This window comes from Pogoniulus pusillus, chromosome 12 (genome assembly GCF_015220805.1).
Source record: "Pogoniulus pusillus isolate bPogPus1 chromosome 12, bPogPus1.pri, whole genome shotgun sequence".
Taxonomy (NCBI): Eukaryota; Metazoa; Chordata; class Aves; order Piciformes; family Lybiidae; genus Pogoniulus; species Pogoniulus pusillus.
Genome location: NC_087275.1, coordinates 23,777,823 through 23,796,914, shown reverse-complemented (window position 1 = coordinate 23,796,914; position 19,092 = coordinate 23,777,823). Strand labels below are relative to the sequence as shown.

At 36.5% G+C, this 19,092-nt stretch overlaps 1 protein-coding gene across 2 annotated transcripts in view; it reads left to right on the top strand.

Moving 5' to 3' along the window:
• USP9X (ubiquitin specific peptidase 9 X-linked) overlaps positions 1-19,092 on the top strand; it is a 97,933-nt gene that overhangs the window by 42,972 nt on the left and 35,869 nt on the right. Inside the window, exons 14-24 of one of the 2 annotated variants that reach the window (XM_064151907.1) lie at positions 1,903-2,036; positions 6,095-6,182; positions 7,672-8,014; positions 9,636-9,731; positions 11,799-12,010; positions 13,461-13,701; positions 13,915-14,064; positions 14,163-14,283; positions 14,778-14,908; positions 15,169-15,447; positions 16,915-17,040. In XM_064151907.1, the coding sequence (XP_064007977.1) occupies positions 1,903-2,036; positions 6,095-6,182; positions 7,672-8,014; positions 9,636-9,731; positions 11,799-12,010; positions 13,461-13,701; positions 13,915-14,064; positions 14,163-14,283; positions 14,778-14,908; positions 15,169-15,447; positions 16,915-17,040 (1,921 nt within the window). The remainder of the gene's footprint in view (positions 1-1,902; positions 2,037-6,094; positions 6,183-7,671; positions 8,015-9,635; positions 9,732-11,798; positions 12,011-13,460; positions 13,702-13,914; positions 14,065-14,162; positions 14,284-14,777; positions 14,909-15,168; positions 15,448-16,914; positions 17,041-19,092) is intronic. The other variant, XM_064151908.1, reaches the window with a different exon arrangement.

Genomic DNA, 19,092 nt, shown 5'->3' with positions numbered 1-19,092 from the left:
TGCTTCTGCTTGCTCTTTAGTTGTTTCATCATACATGTTTTGCATACAATCAGTCTTCTTATTTACTGATATCCTTTGTAAATGCATGCCTCTATCTAGAGGATAGCTGCTGAAATAGAGGCATCCAGTCTTTTCCTGGTTTTGCAGCTGTTTTGTGCTGAGCAAGGAGGGCTGGTGGAGATGGAATGAAATGTAATTGGAAAATTTCTCAAAGTGAAAACAGGATGTTCTTTCTGAGTATATGCTGTCTTGTATGTTTTCTTGCTTCATGCTTCTGTTTTTGTTTTCTTTCAATCAAATAGCCTTTTTAATAAAAACACAATTTGTGCTAAGTGCCTCTTTCAGGCTGTTTTAGAAAGCTCTGCATAATATGAAAGTTAATCTTCTGAAGAACTCTGTGCTTAGAAGACCAAATTCTGTTGGTTGCAGATAACAAAATTATTGGAAAGGCATTCATGACTTTTGTCTTTTAATCCCAGAATGTCAGTGGTCTTTGGCCTAGTGAATCAATTTATCTGTTGTTCTTACATCTACTGTGAAATATGGTTATCAGCTGCAAGATCACTGTCAGCTGATAATGGAACTGGAATTTCTTGCCTTCCTTACTGTTCTTAAAATGTGTGGCAATACTGTAGAGAATGCTGTAGTTCATGTAGTGTGGAGAACTTGTTTCCTAGGAAAGTATTTCTATATGTAATACATCCAGCTAATTCTGGAGTCTAATTTCTTAAGTGTTGAAGAAAAGAATAACTGTTTTGAAATCACATCTGTATTTCTCTGGGGCAGGCTATTGAATTGTCAGGGTGGCAAATGAGGAATGCATCTCTTCCCACCCCCTGCCCTGTTTTTTGTGTGTTTTATGGTTGTCTGTTGGTTTGGGGAGTTTTATGTTTTACTGTTTGTTGGTTTGTTTTTTTTCCCCCTCCCTTTACCATGGAAGAGCAGCACAGGTTTGCATTGTTATGCAGCCAAGATTGGTGTTCTGATCTACCTAAGTTCTGGTCTTTTGAGGCTGTTCTGCAGAGGGGATTAGTCTCTTGAGTTCTATAATTTGATAGTGTTCATGGCTCCATATTTTTTCTTGTGGTTAACTTGTATAATCCTAATATGTCTGCTGTTGTTCAAGAGAACCATTTTTGGTCAGATCATGACAATAAACTTAAATCATCATCTAATTATCTGGAGTATTTCTTCAGTACTCGTAGACTACATGCCCTGCATTACTATGCTGCTTTATGTTCATGCCAACATTTTTTCCTGACAGATATTGTTAGGAAAAAAAACACAAACAGACACCAACCCAAACAGAAACAAAACCAACCAAACAAAAAAACATACCAAAACCATGCAGAGTTGTGCAGATTGGTTTGAGTTATTGAAATAATTGATGTGATTATTAACTGGTGTTCTTTCACATCAATTTTATGACTTTGAGCTTTCATTTTGGAAGTTGACTGATTTTACTTATTGTTTTAGTATTAAAATTAGAAAATAAAATTGGATGAAGAAGAAACTCTGGTTACACAAATTGTAGTGATACTACAGTTGAGGGTCTGTTACCTTTACTATGCAGTTTGTGGGCAAGTATTTCCATTCTTGTCTTCCTGCAGATATTCTCCCTCCAGCATACTGTGGTGCTCAGATTACTTTGATATTTTTCCTTTGATATTTTTTTAATGCATACTGTAACTGTATAATCCTCATAAATTGACTGGGTTTAATAACTGGTAAGAACCGTTAGGATGTCTGAAGGAAAAAATACCGGAGTTAAAATTCTTTCTATTAGAGATCTTCTAGGAAGACTTGCAACTTGCATCGAAGACGAGGTTTTAAAATTGATTTCTGAACGGTTAGGTGCAAGACTTCCCTGCTTCTTTTGTAACATTTGTATTTTAATTTCAGTCAAACTCAGCGAAGTCCCCATGTGTTTTACCGACATGACTTAATCAATCAGCTTCAGCACAATCATGCCCTAGTTACATTGGTTGCAGAAAATCTCTCTGCCTATATGGAAAGCATGAGGCAGTATGCTAAAGGTAAGTTTTAAAATAATTATTGCCTCATAAATAGACTGTATGAAAACTTGAGGTGAAAATTAAGTTAAAAGTAAATCCTTATAATTAAATGACTACTTAATTTGAATTTGTGAGTGCTTGTGGGTTTGATAGCCTTGTGGTGTCTGGTTGGGCAAGAAAAGCATAAAATCTTGACTTTTTATTTCATAATTGAAAATGTGTTTTTCAGCAGAATATGAGGAAGTGGCAGCTGTCGTTGATCTGTGGATTGACAAACATCAACTTGCCATTAGAGTGGTTATTTCTGTGACAATCCCAATGATAATCTTATATAGTTTTGAAATCTTGTAGGCTTTTTAATCAGCTCTAATGGAAGACAGTGTCTGGAATTTGTCAGGAAGAAGTACTTTAAACCACTGTTTCTTTTTACCACACAATTCCCATTTCTGTAGTTGCTTTCTTCACTGCATTTATCAGCAACAATTTGGCAGCACATCATGTTAGTATTCACATACTTCAAACTAAACTCAATGCTTTGCCTTCGCTAATGAGTTTATACTCTTACTCTGATCTAGCTTTCTAGCTACAGAAGTAGAAAAGGGGAAGTGAAGAAGAGTGATGAACTAGGAAAGTCCTTGTGCCGAACCACAGTATTTTAATATATTGATTTAAGCCAGCAGAAGTGAGAGAGGGAGATTTATGCCTCCCTCCATCTATTTCATTGGCTGAAACTACAGACCATTCTTCCCTGGCATTGTAACATCCTAGAGGCCTTTAAAGTTATGTCTCAAAAGTTACACAGTATGTAATGTTGAAATTAACTGTAGATTGTCAAGAGAGGACAGGATATTTGCATATTGTAAGGCATATGTGTCACTTTCTTTTTTGGGGTAGGTTACCTGGACTCCTTTTAGTTTTGGAATTAATTTAATCTGGGGAACATAATATATCTGAAGTACATTCTTGAAGATGTGTTAGAACAGTGGTGCTATATGAAGATAAGAGCTTCAGTGAGGTGTAGGTCAGTGAGAATGACATGTCACGTGAAACGAAACAGCTCTGTAACTGTGTTAAAGAGACACAAACGTGCAGTTTAATTTATGACAAACTTCTTAGCTATGTGGATAACTTAGAATCCATGATTCTACGATGCTCTTTTTCTTGGACTTTGACCAGTTATGAAATCTAGGGTTTGGCCTCAGAGTTGAAAAGGAAACATAATCAGCAATTATACTCTAATGCAGTATTGTCTTTGTCCAAAAATAACCTACACACACTATTAATGTATGGATTGATATTCACTAAGTTCAATTATTCTTGAACTCTGAAGCCGAAAGATCATGTTTGGCAATATTGTTTGCTTACCAAATTGTTGATTATTTTGGCAGAAAGTTAGGTTGATACCCTGCATGATTCTTTTCATGTGCCAGAAAGACACTCCCCTTGCCCTGCCTCTCCCCAGTTATAATGACTCTTTAAAGCAGTAATAAAAACATCTTTAGTAGGATAGGAGTTAAGGTGTGCAAGGAGTTTAAATTCAGTCTAATTACAAAGCAATGAAATTGCACTTTCTTGAGTCAGAATTGCTGCAAAACCTCTACTTGTTTGCATCAGAGTACTAAACTAGGTGAACAATAGTGTGGATTTTTTTTACTAGATACCAGAAAAAAAAATTCTAATGTTCCAGATACTGTAAAAACTGTAATACACAATACTAAATAGAGGAGAGTATACACATCATAGGAAAAAAAGCACTAATCTAGTTAGCTATAGGTCTTTCTGCCAGTTAATGCCAGTTAATGTGATTAATGATTTATGATTATTAGTGATTTTGAATTTAACATACTTTTATTTTCATTGAAGGCTTCGATATTTGTGTTCTATAATGGTGAACAGTGTTCCTATTATTCTGTTATGCACTAGTGGATATTATTTTCTATCATATTCACTAGTTTATCTTTTTAAGGCTAACAAAAAAGCAAATCTATTTCAGAATATTTTTTGTGACCTATGATTTTCTCTTCTACTGAAATTACTCTTTATCAAGCTCTGCAAAGTTCTCCATGAGATGAGAGAACTGCTGTTGTGTTGTGTAGTCTTGAAGGAAGTCACAGTTTATGTTTATCCAAGACTTTTAGAAAACTTCAGTTCTCCTTTGTCATCTGTTTTTCTGAAGTAAATTAAAAAATCCCAAGTGTTAATGTAATGTAGTTATATGTATAAATTGAACCATATGATCATTTATGCTTTTCTTTTCATGAATTATAATGCAATTTTGATTTAGTCTTTTTTAGTCTATAGTTTCTCTGTTTATTCTTCTGCTCCAGTATGTGGAAAGTTAAGGAGTTCACTCTTGGGCTTGCTGTGGGATACACAGTGGAGAAAAAACTTGGGCAAAGAAAGAAAGAAGCTGGGATGGAGAATGTTTAGGCAGACTGTTTTTTGTTTGGTTTGGGGTTTTTTCAGAGATTTTTCAGAACTCTTAAGCACATACACACTGCCTTTGGACAACAGACTAGCCTTTAATAATTGAATTCTGTCATTGCCACTCTTGACACTTGTGACTTAATTCAGGAGAAGAAAAAAACCCATAACAGATAGTTCCCATAATTTAAACAAACAATCTCACCACCTCCTCCCAAACAAAACAAATCAAACAAAAAACTTATCCAGTGCTTGGAGTAAGTAGTTATAATCTCTCTGCAGTATGATTATCCATTGTAATTGTGAGACTCACAGAATATTTTACAGGTTATCTAATACTTAACTCATTTTTGTTAGTCCTGTATTCTTCAGAGTTTAACTCACTTTTGGTAATTTCCTGGTTTTGCTCACTTATTGGGATTATAGTTTAAGTTTTTGAGGGGTTCCTGCTGACCCTAATGTTTCCAGTTTTGTAGACATCAGTTGACTACTGGTCTTCTATTTGCCCTTATTTTGGATTTTTTTAAAACTAATATGCCTTTTGCACCTCTACATAGAGAACAGTATTTATTTGTCTCCTGATTTTAAAACCCTGATGATACACTTCAGCTGTTAGACTTGTGTTTTTCTGTCAGGTTGGGTTTTTGTTTGTTTTGTTTTCCCCTTGATGTAATAGGAGACACTGATTTTCACTTCTGAAGGTAAATTTCATTCTAAGGCTGGAGTTTGTCAGGCATCTTACAGCTAGGTCATCCTAGTTAAGTGCAATTAAGAAATACAACATTAATTAGTCTATGATAGAGTTGTCATAATGGGCATGTGTTATGATGAAATATTATTATTACAGATGAAGGCAGTGCAAGTACAGATCTAGATTTTATCTCTTTAATTAAAAGAAACCAAAACCACCAACAAACAAAACACACCAGAAACACAACCAGAAAACTCCCCCCACAAACCAACAAGCAAAACCACAACAAGCCCAAGTTCCCGTGAAGAAAACAGCTGTTTAAGCAAAATACTATGCTGAGATTTGGTAAAATGTAGTCAGAAGCTTGACTTCCTGCCTTTTTAAGTTGCATAACTTCTGGTTCAAGCATTACAAACATTTGGAGTTTATACTTGGAAACTTGCAGTAAATGTACAAGAACTTTGCTTTTCTTCTCGAAGTGATGTCATGTACACAGCTATTCATGAAGATGTAAATGAACTGGAGTCTTGCTTTCCTCTGGAGAGGAAAACCCCTAAAAACAAAACAGAAATTTTGGTATACTGTTATTTTAAATAATTTCTGACTTCAAAGTGACTACCTGAAATAAGAGAAGATTCATATGAATAAGTAGCATGCAGGTTCTTAATTGTTCTGTAATACCTCCATTATACTGAGTGGTACCTGCATGTAATTTTTTGTTGATTCTTACAGTTGTTATTATTTTGGTGATACCCCAGTAGTGCTTGCCCATACCCATTTTGATTTAGGAGGAACCATTAGCTTGTAGCAGGCTGCTGAAACTAATTTCAAATACCTTGCTGAAAATGTATCGGTCTTCCATTTATTTTAATTTTATTTGGGTTGTCTTCAAACAGATCATGGGTTTTAGAGTCAGTGTGTCTTTTCTGAATGTGTTGTCTAATGAAACATTTTATGTTTGCAGAGCATGGTGAATATGATCCTCAAACTGTAAGACCGGGAAGCAGATATAGTCACGTGCAGGAAGTACAAGAGCGACTTAACTTCTTGCGGTTAGTTTTAACTTGATCATTTGTTTTACATCTGTCAGAATACTTAACAAAACCCCAAACTGACAGCGCTCTTGGTATCTCTTAATCTAGCTTCAAGTTGCTATGCTAACTTCTTTTGAAAGTCAAATGCACAAATAGGCTGAATGTTTTTGTGTTGATTTTTTTCTGTCTGTGTGCAGAACTTTACTGAGCTGTACACAGTGTGCATGTGGATACAGTTGCATACATGCTAGGGTAATGTAGCTGAAAATTTAAAACAGTCCATGTGGGGATCTGTCCATGAGACCTTATTTGTTGTACAACACCAGATCTAAATCTATAATCATAAGCTGACATGTACTTCTGTCAGACACTGATGTGAGGTTGTCAGCAACTGAGCCTTAGAAATAAATTGGATTAAAAGAATTGTTTGGATTGCTTTTGACTAGCTACTGTTTGAGTGAAATATGAAGATAAAGTATCTTTACGCCTCACAGGGCTGCAGTATGTTGATACCTTTCAGGCTCTGTCTCTCTTGGCTTTTTGGTACTTCGATTTAACCCTTTTTTCAGACAAAAATACATGAACTGTCAAACACTAATTTAGATTTTGAGGTATTTTTACTTGGTTTTGAAGGGAACTTTAAAAACCTTTTTTGATTTTACCAAAAATTTTGTGACCTAAACTGGTGTTAATTGTTTAGTGAAATTACACAATAGCATGTGGATGGATAACAGACTTCATTTACCACTCATGCATGTTAAAGTTTCAATGTACTGAAACTTAAGATCACTAGTTGTTAATGCAGAGGTGTTTGAATCAAATGTGGAGTATTTAAGTAGTTATTTCTGACAACCAATGCTATGAATCAGTCCCTGATTTATGTAGAAAAGATTTTGAGTTGGAAGAAGTATTCTGAAAGTCTTTATCATTTGTTTCTCCTGAAACATTTTTAGTGCTACCTTTCAGAATTGGAATTCTTAACAATTCTTTAATAATAATTTAAAATAAATGCGAAACTTACTTAGAAGGAAACATTTCCACTTCATTGACTTCTGCTTCTGGCTCTATTCCATGAAAATGATACTTTATTTTGTGATTTTGCTAGAAATGGGTGCTTAAACATAATGACTGATTGCAGAAGTAATTTGATCTCTTATGTTGTGACCTGACCTCTAAACTAAGTTGTTTGCATTAGATGATGTGCATTTCTTTGTACATGTGTAAGCAATGCTTAGTACTACTGTGTAAAATGGTTTTTTTTTGCCAAATTTTATTCCTTTTTATGTGTGGACTGTAATGTCTTGATCCATTCTAATCTACTAAGGAATCATGGATCTAATTAGTGAATTGATGATGTAGATAAAGTTTTGTGAATCTTACTTTTATGCTTATCATACATACTATATATATAATATGAATATACACATTTTTCCTGTACTTTTTACTGAATTGTAACTCCAGATGTCTGTTAGACAGTGCTGTTAATTGTCTCTTTGTTTTACTCAAGATTTTTATTGAAGGATGGTCAACTGTGGCTCTGTGCCCCTCAGGCGAAGCAAATATGGAAGTCTTTAGCTGAAAATGCGGTTTATCTTTGTGATCGTGAAGCCTGTTTTAAATGGTATTCCAAACTAATGGGGGATGAACCAGACTTAGACCCTGACATTAATAAGGACTTCTTTGAAAATAATGTGCTTCAGCTGGATCCTTCCCTATTAACAGAAAATGGAATGAAATGTTTTGAACGTTTCTTCAAAGCTGTGAACTGTCGAGAAGGAAAACTAATAGCAAAGAGACGAGCCTATATGATGGATGATCTGGAATTAATAGGCTTAGACTACCTTTGGAGGGTGAGTTAATTGGAGGAAACATCAGAACGGTTAACTGTTCAGTCTCAGTCTCTTTTTATATATTTAGGAATGTGTAATGAATTAGTTGTAGATTGAAATTACAAAAAAGCTATTTTTTCAAATTAAATGCATGGATATTGACTGTACTGTTTTCCCAGCAAGTGTGGTAACTTTGCAGGGTGATGTTTAATGTAAAGTTAGTTGAAATGTCAAGCATATTTGTGCATGCACGTTACTAAAAATTTGCCTATGCCATTGAAGAAAAAAGGATTGTTCCAGGTAAATTACCTGTAGGTTTCTCTTACACAAATTTAATTCCCTTTTGTGTGCTTCATGAGCTAGTTCATGTCATTCAGTCTGTTACGATAAACCAAGTCAGCACTGGTTTATTTTTAGTCTTGTGTAGGCAAAAGGTTGTGGAAATATGGTTACAGGAAGATCGTAGCTTTCTGAAGTTTGCTAAATCTGTTGGTGAAAAGCCATCAGTATCTAATTCAGTGCTTCATTTTTCCACAAGATTTCTAGCTTTCAGGAGCTGCATTGGAACCCACAGTAGTGCCCTGTGGCATGATTATTAGGAAAAAGTTCTTCACAAAGGGAGTGATCTGCCGTTGGAATGGGCTGCTCAGGGAGGTGATGGAGTCACTGTCCCTGGAAGTGTTCAGGAAAAGCCTGCACGAGGCACTTAGTGCCATGGTCTAGTTGACTGGATAGGGCTGGGTGCTAGGTTGGACTGGATGATCTTGGAGGTCTCTTCCAGCCTGGTTGATTCTGTGATTCAAAACATGCTGTATATAAAGCAGCGGTATTCAGTAATTTTGGTTTTAGTTTATTAAATCATAGAGTGACTTAGTTTGGAATGGACCTTAGAAATCATCTCTTTCAGCCTCCCTGCCATGGGCAGAGATGCCCTCGTAACTAGACTTGATTGAAAGTTTAAATATGTTAATCATAATAAGTAAAAACAAGAATATATCACAATTTTTATACAAATTAAATTTCACATGGTGTTTGTGTACAGAGTGCCCACAGAACACTAGCACGTCTTATTTGTGAGAACTGACATACTTGGATCTGCCCTGCCATTTGGCAGCCTGACACAACTTCTGAAACTTCCTGTCGGTATCCTGCAGGGGTTGTCTAGGGGCTGCATTCAGACCTAGTAGCTGGCAATTAAAATTTAGATTATCTGTTTGGAGGCTGCAGTCATTTGTCCATCCCTCTTCCACCCACTCATAGCCACTTAAATATTTAAAAAGAGAATTTTAAAGTCTTTGGTGAGTGTAAGTCGTTCCAGTATCTGAAAAAAACAGGTGGCATATTCCCTGCAGCTAGTGAAAATGGAAATGTAGTGTGAAGATGAGTATATAAACACAGCTTCTGTTTATAAAGCATCAACTTCTTTTGCTACCTCTGAACTCCTTTAGAGTAGTTAATTTTGACTCTAGCATAAATAAGTTGTATTGCTTGTATTTGGTAACTAATTGCCACTGTTACCTCATGAAATAGTCCTGCTATTGTGTTGGGATACTTATATAGATGTTTTGGTTTTGATTTTATACTAGAAAGTTTTAAGAAGTTCTAATGTCTTTAATTTGTTTATTACTTTTGTTATGCCTAGGTTGTAATTCAGGGAAATGATGACATTGCAAACAGAGCAATAGATCTTCTTAAGGAGATCTACACGAATCTTGGCCCAAGGTTACAAGTTAATCAGGTAAAAAAATGTATATATATAAAAGGGCAACAAGAAAACTGGACTACAATATGATAGAAGAACAGTGATGGAATCCAGTTTGCTGATATTTTGATACTTGAGATCTTTGAAAATAGAGAATGGTTTTCATGTTTTGGAGAGTATACCTCTGAGTCCAGCCATCAGGTTAAGGTTGTCAGATGCATATGTAAGAATTATTTTTGCTATTTGTGGACTGAGTGGTTTGATATTTTATGTAATTAATTTGAACTGTTTAGTTTACTCTTTATACTGAGAAAAGACTTCACTATGTTCTCATGTAAGCCTTGTGTTGAAATTCCACTCATTCACATTGTTCACTAGTGTGCTCAGTGAGCGGGCTTGTTGAATGAGCCTGAACATGAGCCATCAGTGTGCCCTGGTGGCCAAGAAGGCCAGTGGCCTGTATCAAAAACAGCGTGACCAGCAGGACCAGGAAAGTCTTCTGTCTCTGTACGCAGCACTGGTTAGGCCACACCTTGAGTACTGTATCCAGTTCTGGGCACCTCAATTTAAGAAAGATATTGAGATGCTTGCATGTGTCCGGAGAAGGACAACAAGGCTGGCGAGGGGGCTGGAGTTGTTCAGCCTGGAGAAGAGGAGGCTTAGGGGTGACCTCATTGCTGTCTACCACTACCTGAAAGGAAATTGTAGCCAGGTGGGAGTTGGTCTCTTCTCCCAGGCACCCAGTGACAGAAAGGGGGGACAGTCTCAAACTGCTCCAGGGCAGGTTTATGCTGGACATTAGGAAGAAATTCTTCATAGAAAGAGTGATTGGCATTTGAATGGGCTGCCTGGGGAGGTGATGGAGTCGCTGTCTGTGGAGGTCTTTAAAAGGAGACTGGATGAGCACTTAGTGCCATGATTTGTTTAATCAGAAGGTGTTAGGTTGCAGTGGATGATCCTAGAGATCTTTTCCAACCTGGTTAATTCTGTGATTCTGTGTTTTCACAAGCTAATACAATCTTTTTTCTGTCATGTCCCTTACAAAGGGATGCAGAGTTTTCATAGAATGGTCAAGCTAGGCACTAGCAAAGCAGATACTACCTCCCTGCATTAATAATTGCTAGGAGGTGCATTTCAGTGGACAGAGAAGAGATAATGAGTTTCTGGAAGGTCAAGGGAAGTGAATTTGAGATTACACAAATTTGGGGCAGGAGGAAATGTATTCCAGGCAATCTCCAGTTGGTAGCTTGCTGGTAGTATTTCTCCAATTTTCATACTTGTCCTCAAAAACACTGCTACAGTCTTCAGAGCTGCCAGTCTGCTAGACACAGCACAGCTGCTCTAGGTGGTGCATTTCCAGCCGTTCAGCTGTGTCTTACTCTAGTGGCAGATGGGCTGTATGCCTCTTTTCTGTTATAGATCTAGTTTTACTGAGCATGCATAGATCTGCTCATCTGCACATGGTTACGTTTGACACTTACAGGAAGTGTTGGAATTACTTACACTGCACACAAATATTTTGTTTTGGTGCTTCTAACTTCTCTGCTCCTGAGCTGCCGCTAAGAGAAGTAGCTACTTGGAAACACTGAAAACTCCTCACAGTGATATTATGGGTTATATGTCATTGTAGGCCAGGGGCAAGCATATGTTAGATATTGGGCAGAAGGAAGAAATTGGCTGCCACTATAATGAATTTCACTCAAAATCCCTTTCTGAGTTTATGCAGGAAAAGAGAGTATCTGGAACTGAGTTCCGTGATTGTGGAGTGGGGAGGGATAGTTATTTGGTGGTCTCTAAATGGGGTCAGTCTTTATTGTCAAGTAAGTTTATAGTGTTGTCAGATAGAGATTCTTTAACATAGTCTGAGGAAGTGAGAAAAAGTTCAATTTTATGGTCTCTCTGCAAACATTCACACAGTACAGTTACAGCTACTGATGACATGCAACATTTTTGAAGTGTCCATTAAAAGCCATGTAGAGATTTTATTTTAAAATGAAACAAACCAGCTTTATACAGTAACTTCCCAGGTTTTGTTTGGGATTTGGTTTTTCACTTTTACTATTGGATTATCCTACTCAAAAATACATTTTTTAATGTAATTAGGTAGTGATTCATGAAGACTTCATTCAGTCCTGTTTTGATCGTCTAAAAGCCTCCTATGATACATTATGTGTGTTGGATGGAGATAAAGACAGTATCAATTGTGCAAGACAAGAAGCAATACGAATGGTCAGAGTATTGACTGTTTTAAGAGAGTATATAAATGAATGTGACAGTGATTACCATGAAGAGAGAACTATTCTACCTATGTCAAGGTACGTGTGAAAATGGACTATTGTGACTTTGATTTTCATAAACTAATATCTTTGATTTTTACATCAAATATTCCTATTCCAATTTGCTAATACACGAGAGTTTGATCTGTAAGGAAAAAAATTGAAAAATCAGACAAATATAGATATATGTGAAGGGGAGAGCAGGCCTGAGAATAAACCTGCTTCTGGTGTTTTCTTCTATAAGTAGTGCTATGTACCTTGTGGTTCAGTTGTTTTGGATGTGTGTTTTGCTTTCAGATCATTATTTAAAAGAAGCACCATTCTTTAAGTTATCATGGGTAAAGCTTTTTCATGGTTGTCATATAAAAAATAATGTTAGTGTATATGTTTTCCTTCCCGAGTTGTTTACAGAGCCACTCTGGCCTTTGGTACAAAGAAAAAGGAAACACATCTAATGTTGTGTAGATGTTTAAACAAACAGAATACTTTATTTCCTGAGAGAGAGGAAGGCAAATTATAAAACTGTTTAAATATTCCAGTGTTGGTATCTGCTTTCTGTGGGAAGCAAGCCTGTGAAATACACTGAGATTGCTATGGATTTGATGCCTCTAATATATATTTGTAGATGTGTTGGGGGTTTATTGTCCTCTCATTTTAAATGCCTGTTTTTGTCAAGGAAAGCTAAGAGATTTCTGTTTCTTCATGATGTGTGAGTAATTTGCAGTGCTCCTCAGCGTTCGTGTTGTATACATTGACTTATTAGTCCTAACTAAGCATTCCTGTTGATTGCAGGTGCATATTTTTTTACGTGGGCTGCTTATTTGATTAGACTAATTTTTATGGCATCTTGATTAGCCAGGAGCCCACATGAGTAATTTTTGGCTTTTGTTGCATGGGATCAGTTTGGGCTTACCTAGGCACATCTTCCCTAAAGAGTTCCCTGCCATTGTGCAAAATGTGATCACTGCTAATGTGAAAATATTTCTCCCTTTTTTGACTTATGTCATGTTAGGTGTTTTTAAAGAATTCTGATTTTTTTAAAATGGGTTTCATAAGATACTGAGGTTTTGACAAGATACTGTGACTTGCTCATCTGATGGCTTTTTCTGATCTTGGTATATTTAAAGCTGAGTTGGCTTGCTGAAAGCACAGTTACCAATCTAATTGAGCTTTGCTTTCACATTTTGATCAAAAAATTAGAAGCCAAAGAAAAGATCTAAAACTTCATATGAAACTTCTTAAACTTCTGTAATCACATTGCTAGTCTGACTGTGAAGCCGACCACATGGTTAATGAACTTGTGCAGAGGGTGGCTTCCTGAAGTTCCTGTGTTGCATTTGCACAATTGCTGGAGGCTTTCACAAGCTCTCATGCTGGAACATATCACCTTGTGTAAAGATTTGATGTTGAAATATCTGCAACACAAAATGCAGCAGGGAGGAGAACTCTCTTCATGAGGCCAAAATAGCATTGTCTGATTTATTTTCAGGGCTTTCCGTGGTAAACATATCACGCTGGTAGTTCGTTTTCCAAACCAAGGCCGCCAGGTGGAAGATCTGGATATCTGGTCACACACAAACGACACGATTGGCCAAGTACGACGTTGTATTCTCAATCGTATTAAAGCCAATAGCGCACATACAAAAGTAGAACTTTTCATTGGCGGTGAGCTGGTGGATCCTGCGGATGACAGAAAGTTAATTGGGCAGTTGAATCTCAAAGATAAAACGGTAAGTGCTGCATTGCAAGTCGGTTATGTCAGTTCAGATGTCGCTTCCCTCATCTAAATGCTTAAAATATACCATGTATGGGATCTCTTGTTCTTATGAAACAGTTCCATTCCTCCTCCTTGTCTTATGCCATTAATGTTTTAGCAGATCCTTACTTAATAAAGAATCTTTGCTTTTTTTACGTAGTATTAATGTTATGATTGTGTTTTTCAGCTAATTACGGCTAAGCTTACACAGATAAATTCTAATATGCCCTCAAGTCCAGATAGTTCTTCTGACTCTTCAACCGGTTCTCCGGGCAACCATGGCAATCACTACAGTGATGGGCCAAATCCAGAAGTTGAAAGCTGTTTGCCTGGAGTGGTAAGCATATTCTGAATTGAACAATTTAAAAGCATTTTCCCCCTGTACTTCATATTGAACTAATTATTTTGGGGGGGGGGTTATTTGCTTATTTTAAGATCATGTCACTGCATCCTCGATACATCTCCTTTCTTTGGCAAGTTGCAGACTTGGGCAGTAGCCTAAATATGCCACCTCTTAGAGATGGAGCACGTGTTCTTATGAAGCTCATGCCACCAGGTAAAACGTTATTTTATCCTGATTTGTCTTGTAATATCCTGTATAATAATTTCTCATCTGTTACATGAAAATGAAAACAGGAAAGTATTTTCACTTTCTAGTGATGTATTGATATGGTAGTTCACGACTGTTGTCCTAATAAGAATTGTAAATGTATTCCATGTAGCTCTCTCTTGCCTGTCATATAAAATTGCATAGTTTGCAGTTGGTGCTGGGGTTAAGTGCCACAGTGAAGTTCCATGCAGTGAAAATGGGGAGAAGCGTTGTATTTTGAAGTGGGTTTATAGTGCTGTAATAGCAGCATTTTTGTGCTGACAGAAATAGTCATTGCAGAATACTTCATAGTCTGTTCTTGTCTGCCAGTTACACTTTTTGCAATGTATCTTAATTTTTTTGGTTGGCTTTTATTTTTCAGATTTATAATTATAGCTGCTACTGGCTTGTTCTGGAATAGTTCTGTTACAAAATGTTTATAAGCTGTGTTTTTATTTCAGATAACACTACGGTTGAGAAATTAAGAGCTATTTGTTTAGATCATGCGAAGCTCGGGGAAAGCAGCCTTAGTCAATCCCTTGATTCTCTGTTCTTTGGTCCTTCTGCCTCACAAGTGCTGTATCTAACAGAGGTTTGTGATGCTTTGCCTGTTCTTTAAAAAATTTCAACTCTTCCTTTGGCAATCCTTTCTGTAATGTTATGAAAGCCTGAGGTCAAATTCTGGTTTGAAATTAACAATTGAAAATACTTAACAGTTTACTGGAATAAACTGGTACATGGCCAGTGCTGTCAAAGCATTGCATAAGTAGCATTCCAGCGTAGTCTGGAGTTCAATCATTTGTATTCAGGCTAGTGCATTTCTGTTAGTTAACTCTTTATTTTGTTTTACAGGTAGTTTATGCCTTGTTAATGCCTGCCAGCGCACCTCTGGGAGAAGATGCCAGTGACTTTCAGTACAACTTCTTAAAAAGTGGTGGCTTGCCTCTTGTGTTGAGCATGCTGACTAGAAATAACTTCCTGCCAAATGCAGATATGGAAACTCGAAGGGGTGCCTACCTTAATGCTCTAAAAATAGCCAAATTATTGCTAACAGCAATTGGATATGGCCATGTTCGAGCTGTAGCAGAAGCTTGTCAGCCAGTTGTGGAAGGCACAAGTACCATTTCACCGGTAATACAAATCTTCCTTGCTGCAAATAGCAATGTGCCATGTTTTTTATATTGTCTATCTTCGCTCCTTTCATAGTGTCTTTCAGTGAATTACATATCAAGGTAACTTCAGATAATATTGTCTGACAATTCTAAACAAGTGGTCACGTACTAAATACAAGATCCAGCTTTTTTCTGACTATGGAATAGTTAGGTGTCAGATCCACTTGCTCTATGTATCATTTTTTTTAATGCTTTGCATGGTCGTCAGTAGAAGTAACTTCAACTATACCTATTCTGTAAATGCAAATTCAGATTCTTTTGAGCTGTTGAGTCTACTGAAGGGTATTCCTCTGATCTTCCTCTTCTATCTCCTGTTTATGGTTAGATCATTATGCAACAGAACCCATGCTGAGTCATGTCAGCTCTTTTCCTACAATTGAAATGTCCTTGGTTTACCAGATTCCTATTCTGTCCATTTGTCATAGAAATACTCTTGTGGAGAACAGCTATCTGATATATTGCAAAGTTAGGTAATGATAGTTAGAAGGTGTCCTACCCCAAAATTTCACTGAGTTGGGATGTGTAGCACAGGTGTTCCAAACTGTAATCTCACCTATCTATAGTACGTGTAATATTGCCAGTTAGGTTTTATGCATTTAGACAAATAAGGTGTGGGTCAGGACTTTATTTCTAGCCTCTTATAGTAGGTGTACAGCACAGATTCCAAAAACTAAAATTTGCTGCTGTCCTTCTTAGGCATGTCCTAGGGATTCCATTTTTTTTTTCTTGTTGTTTTTTTTTGTGTGTGTGGTTCCATCCCAAATAGTTGCTTGAACTATAACCTGTAGTCAAGAATACATAGACTGCCCCACTTCTAAGCACTTTCTTCCAGAATGTTTACCAAGATCCATCTCTGAAGCTGAAAAGTACGATTCCCTTAACCTTAAGTTTGAAAAAATTGTATCTGTTCTGGTTAGCTGCATCTGTTGGAAGATAGCAGATTCATTCTTTTTCAACAGGAGGGATAATTCAGAACAGAATTCTTTGGAAGTGGTTTCACTTGAGATTAAAATGTATATAGTTGTAATGAACAGTGCAGTCATGTTCTATCTGGACACTGTTAGCTAATACAGAGAGAGACCCATTTCTGTAGCAGATCCTTCCTACATCAACAGAAGGGGAAGGAGGAACTGTAATTCTAAATGTTTTCTTATCTTGAAACAATTTTTTGATGAAGAAGCACCCAAAGCTTTATTAGTTTTGTGCCTCTCGTATGGGTGGTCAGTTGCATACACTGTTGTCAGGTGTGATGATATCTGTTTGAAAATCTGGAGTCTTATTTTTCTTGGTGGTTGTAGTTTCTGTAAGTAGTTTTTCTTCCAAGATCTTACCTACTTGTACCAAACCTTTCCAAGTAGCTTTAGATTTTTGTATCTTCTTGCTTTCCTTTATTCTACCTAAAAGTAAGTATAATACTTTCTTCCAGATAAACCAGGCTACACATGACCAGGCAGTGGTGCTACAAAATGCCCTACAAAACATTCCTAATCCAACTTCAGAATGCATGCTAAGAAATGTAGCAATACGTCTTGCACAGCAAATATCTGATGAGGTTAGTGAATTCCTTTCTGTATCACTGTTTTTTCCAGTAGCATAGACTAGAATCATAGAATTGGTTGGAAAAAAACTTTGAGATCAAATCCAACCATTATCTGTTTCTACCAAATCTGGTGCTAAATCACCTTCTTTAGCACCACATTTAAATACCTCCAAGGATGGCGATTCAACCACCTTCCTGGGGAGCCTATTCCTGTCTTTTTTTCAGGAAACATTTTAGGCAATTTTCATATGGTTCATAAGCTGTTAACTGATTAAACATATTTAATGAATTGTTTCCATATGTAATTAGGACATTCAGTGACTGGTAGCATAAAGAGGCTTAAGAGAGCTAGACAGGTTCTGTACAGCCCTTTAATGGATTGTGAGTATTACACTTGCATCAGAAGTCTATAAAATTGATGTAATACATTAAAAGAAGTTAATGGCTATTTTGAAACATTTTTATGGTATTTTCTTTCTTTGTTGGTGTTTTATGTTTTGGTTTTTGAGTAACATTCTCTTCCTAGACAAGAAACACAGAAAAGAGGAGGGAGTCTTTGAATTTTAAGCATGATTTTTAAATGCTGAAAGAGTCTCAAACCATTACCAGTGCATCTTCTTGTATTAAAAATGCATTAATGATACAAATGAAGAAATGGGATTGTGGACTTCAACATGCTTTGCAATATAATAATTTTATCTGTATGCCACTGTATGATAGGACCAAAGTCCTTTTGTATGTGTAATGGAGTCCTGTTAGTGAATTCTGCTGAACACAGCAGAAGCTAAAATTGGAACTGCTGCAACTTCCTCTTCCATGGTGAACTGGGATCCCTCAGTGTGGAAGCAGTGAATATTATTGTTCTAGACTATGTAAAGTATCTGCAGAACTATCTCCAACACATTTCTGAGCTGTCTGAATAAAAATAGTCTTACATTGTCATCTTGCAAATACATAGTTGAAAAGTAAGTTGTTGCTTCTGAACTAAGAGCAGTGTCTAAAAAAAGCACAAAGACTGCAGGACTGAACCCTCTGCCTTCCATTAGCAGTAATATTGCATTCAGTAGGTGATAGTATGTGTAAAATCAGCCAGCTGAACTATGATTTCACTAAATTTTGAAATCTCTGTTGAGGTGGTGTACAAGGAAAGCTTTTTAATTATGCCTTTGTCCTTTCCAGAGGACATAAATAAGTATCTCTTCTTTCACCAGGCTTTCACAGCAAAGAAAACAATATCTGAATTTCTTTAACAGTATTCCTGTTAAAGTGGTGTTTGTAATTTTCTGAAATTGTGATAACTGCTGATCCGCATTCTTTATGTATTGTAGCTTACCTTTAAGGATTGACTTTGGATTTGGGGTGTTTTTGTGTGGGTTTTTGTTTGTTTGTTTGTCATTGTTGGGGCTTTTTTAACATCTTGATGCTCAAAGATTATTTTCAATTGACCTCACAATTTTCTGAAAAATTAGGCTGGCATAGTTTCCATGGAACAGACAGAGACTCAATTAAAAACTTACACTTTTTTAAACAAATACTGATAGTTCCCGAATTTAAAACTGCAGTAAGATATTTTTTTTAATATTCTTTTTCTGTGCAACCAGTTTTTCTTGTGATGCTGTTACTGTAAAGTTGGTCTGCTTGTGAACAGTGTGAAATACCTATTCTTGTAGTACATTCATGTCCCTATCAGTGTCAAGAATGCACATCTTTCAGGTTTCCTGGTATTGCTAACTTAGCAGATACTTAGCTAACTTACCTTCTGAGAGTCTTCTTTTTCTATTAAGTCTGAGCATTAGAAAATGTACATTTGAAATCTCTGAGAACTGTCTACCATCTGTTTGAAAGACTACCTAATTTTCAGACAGTTCTGCTTTGCATGTAGACTCCATATAGTTTCAGGGTTATTTTGAAAGTCGGTGCCAAATACAAATAATGGCATTTGTGGTATGTTTTGTGATGTATTTATATCAGTTGAAACTATTGGATATTAACTTAGGCCATGCTCAAAATGCTGAGGAGTGATTCTGCATTCGTAAGATACATGCTTTGCGTTTTTAAAATGCT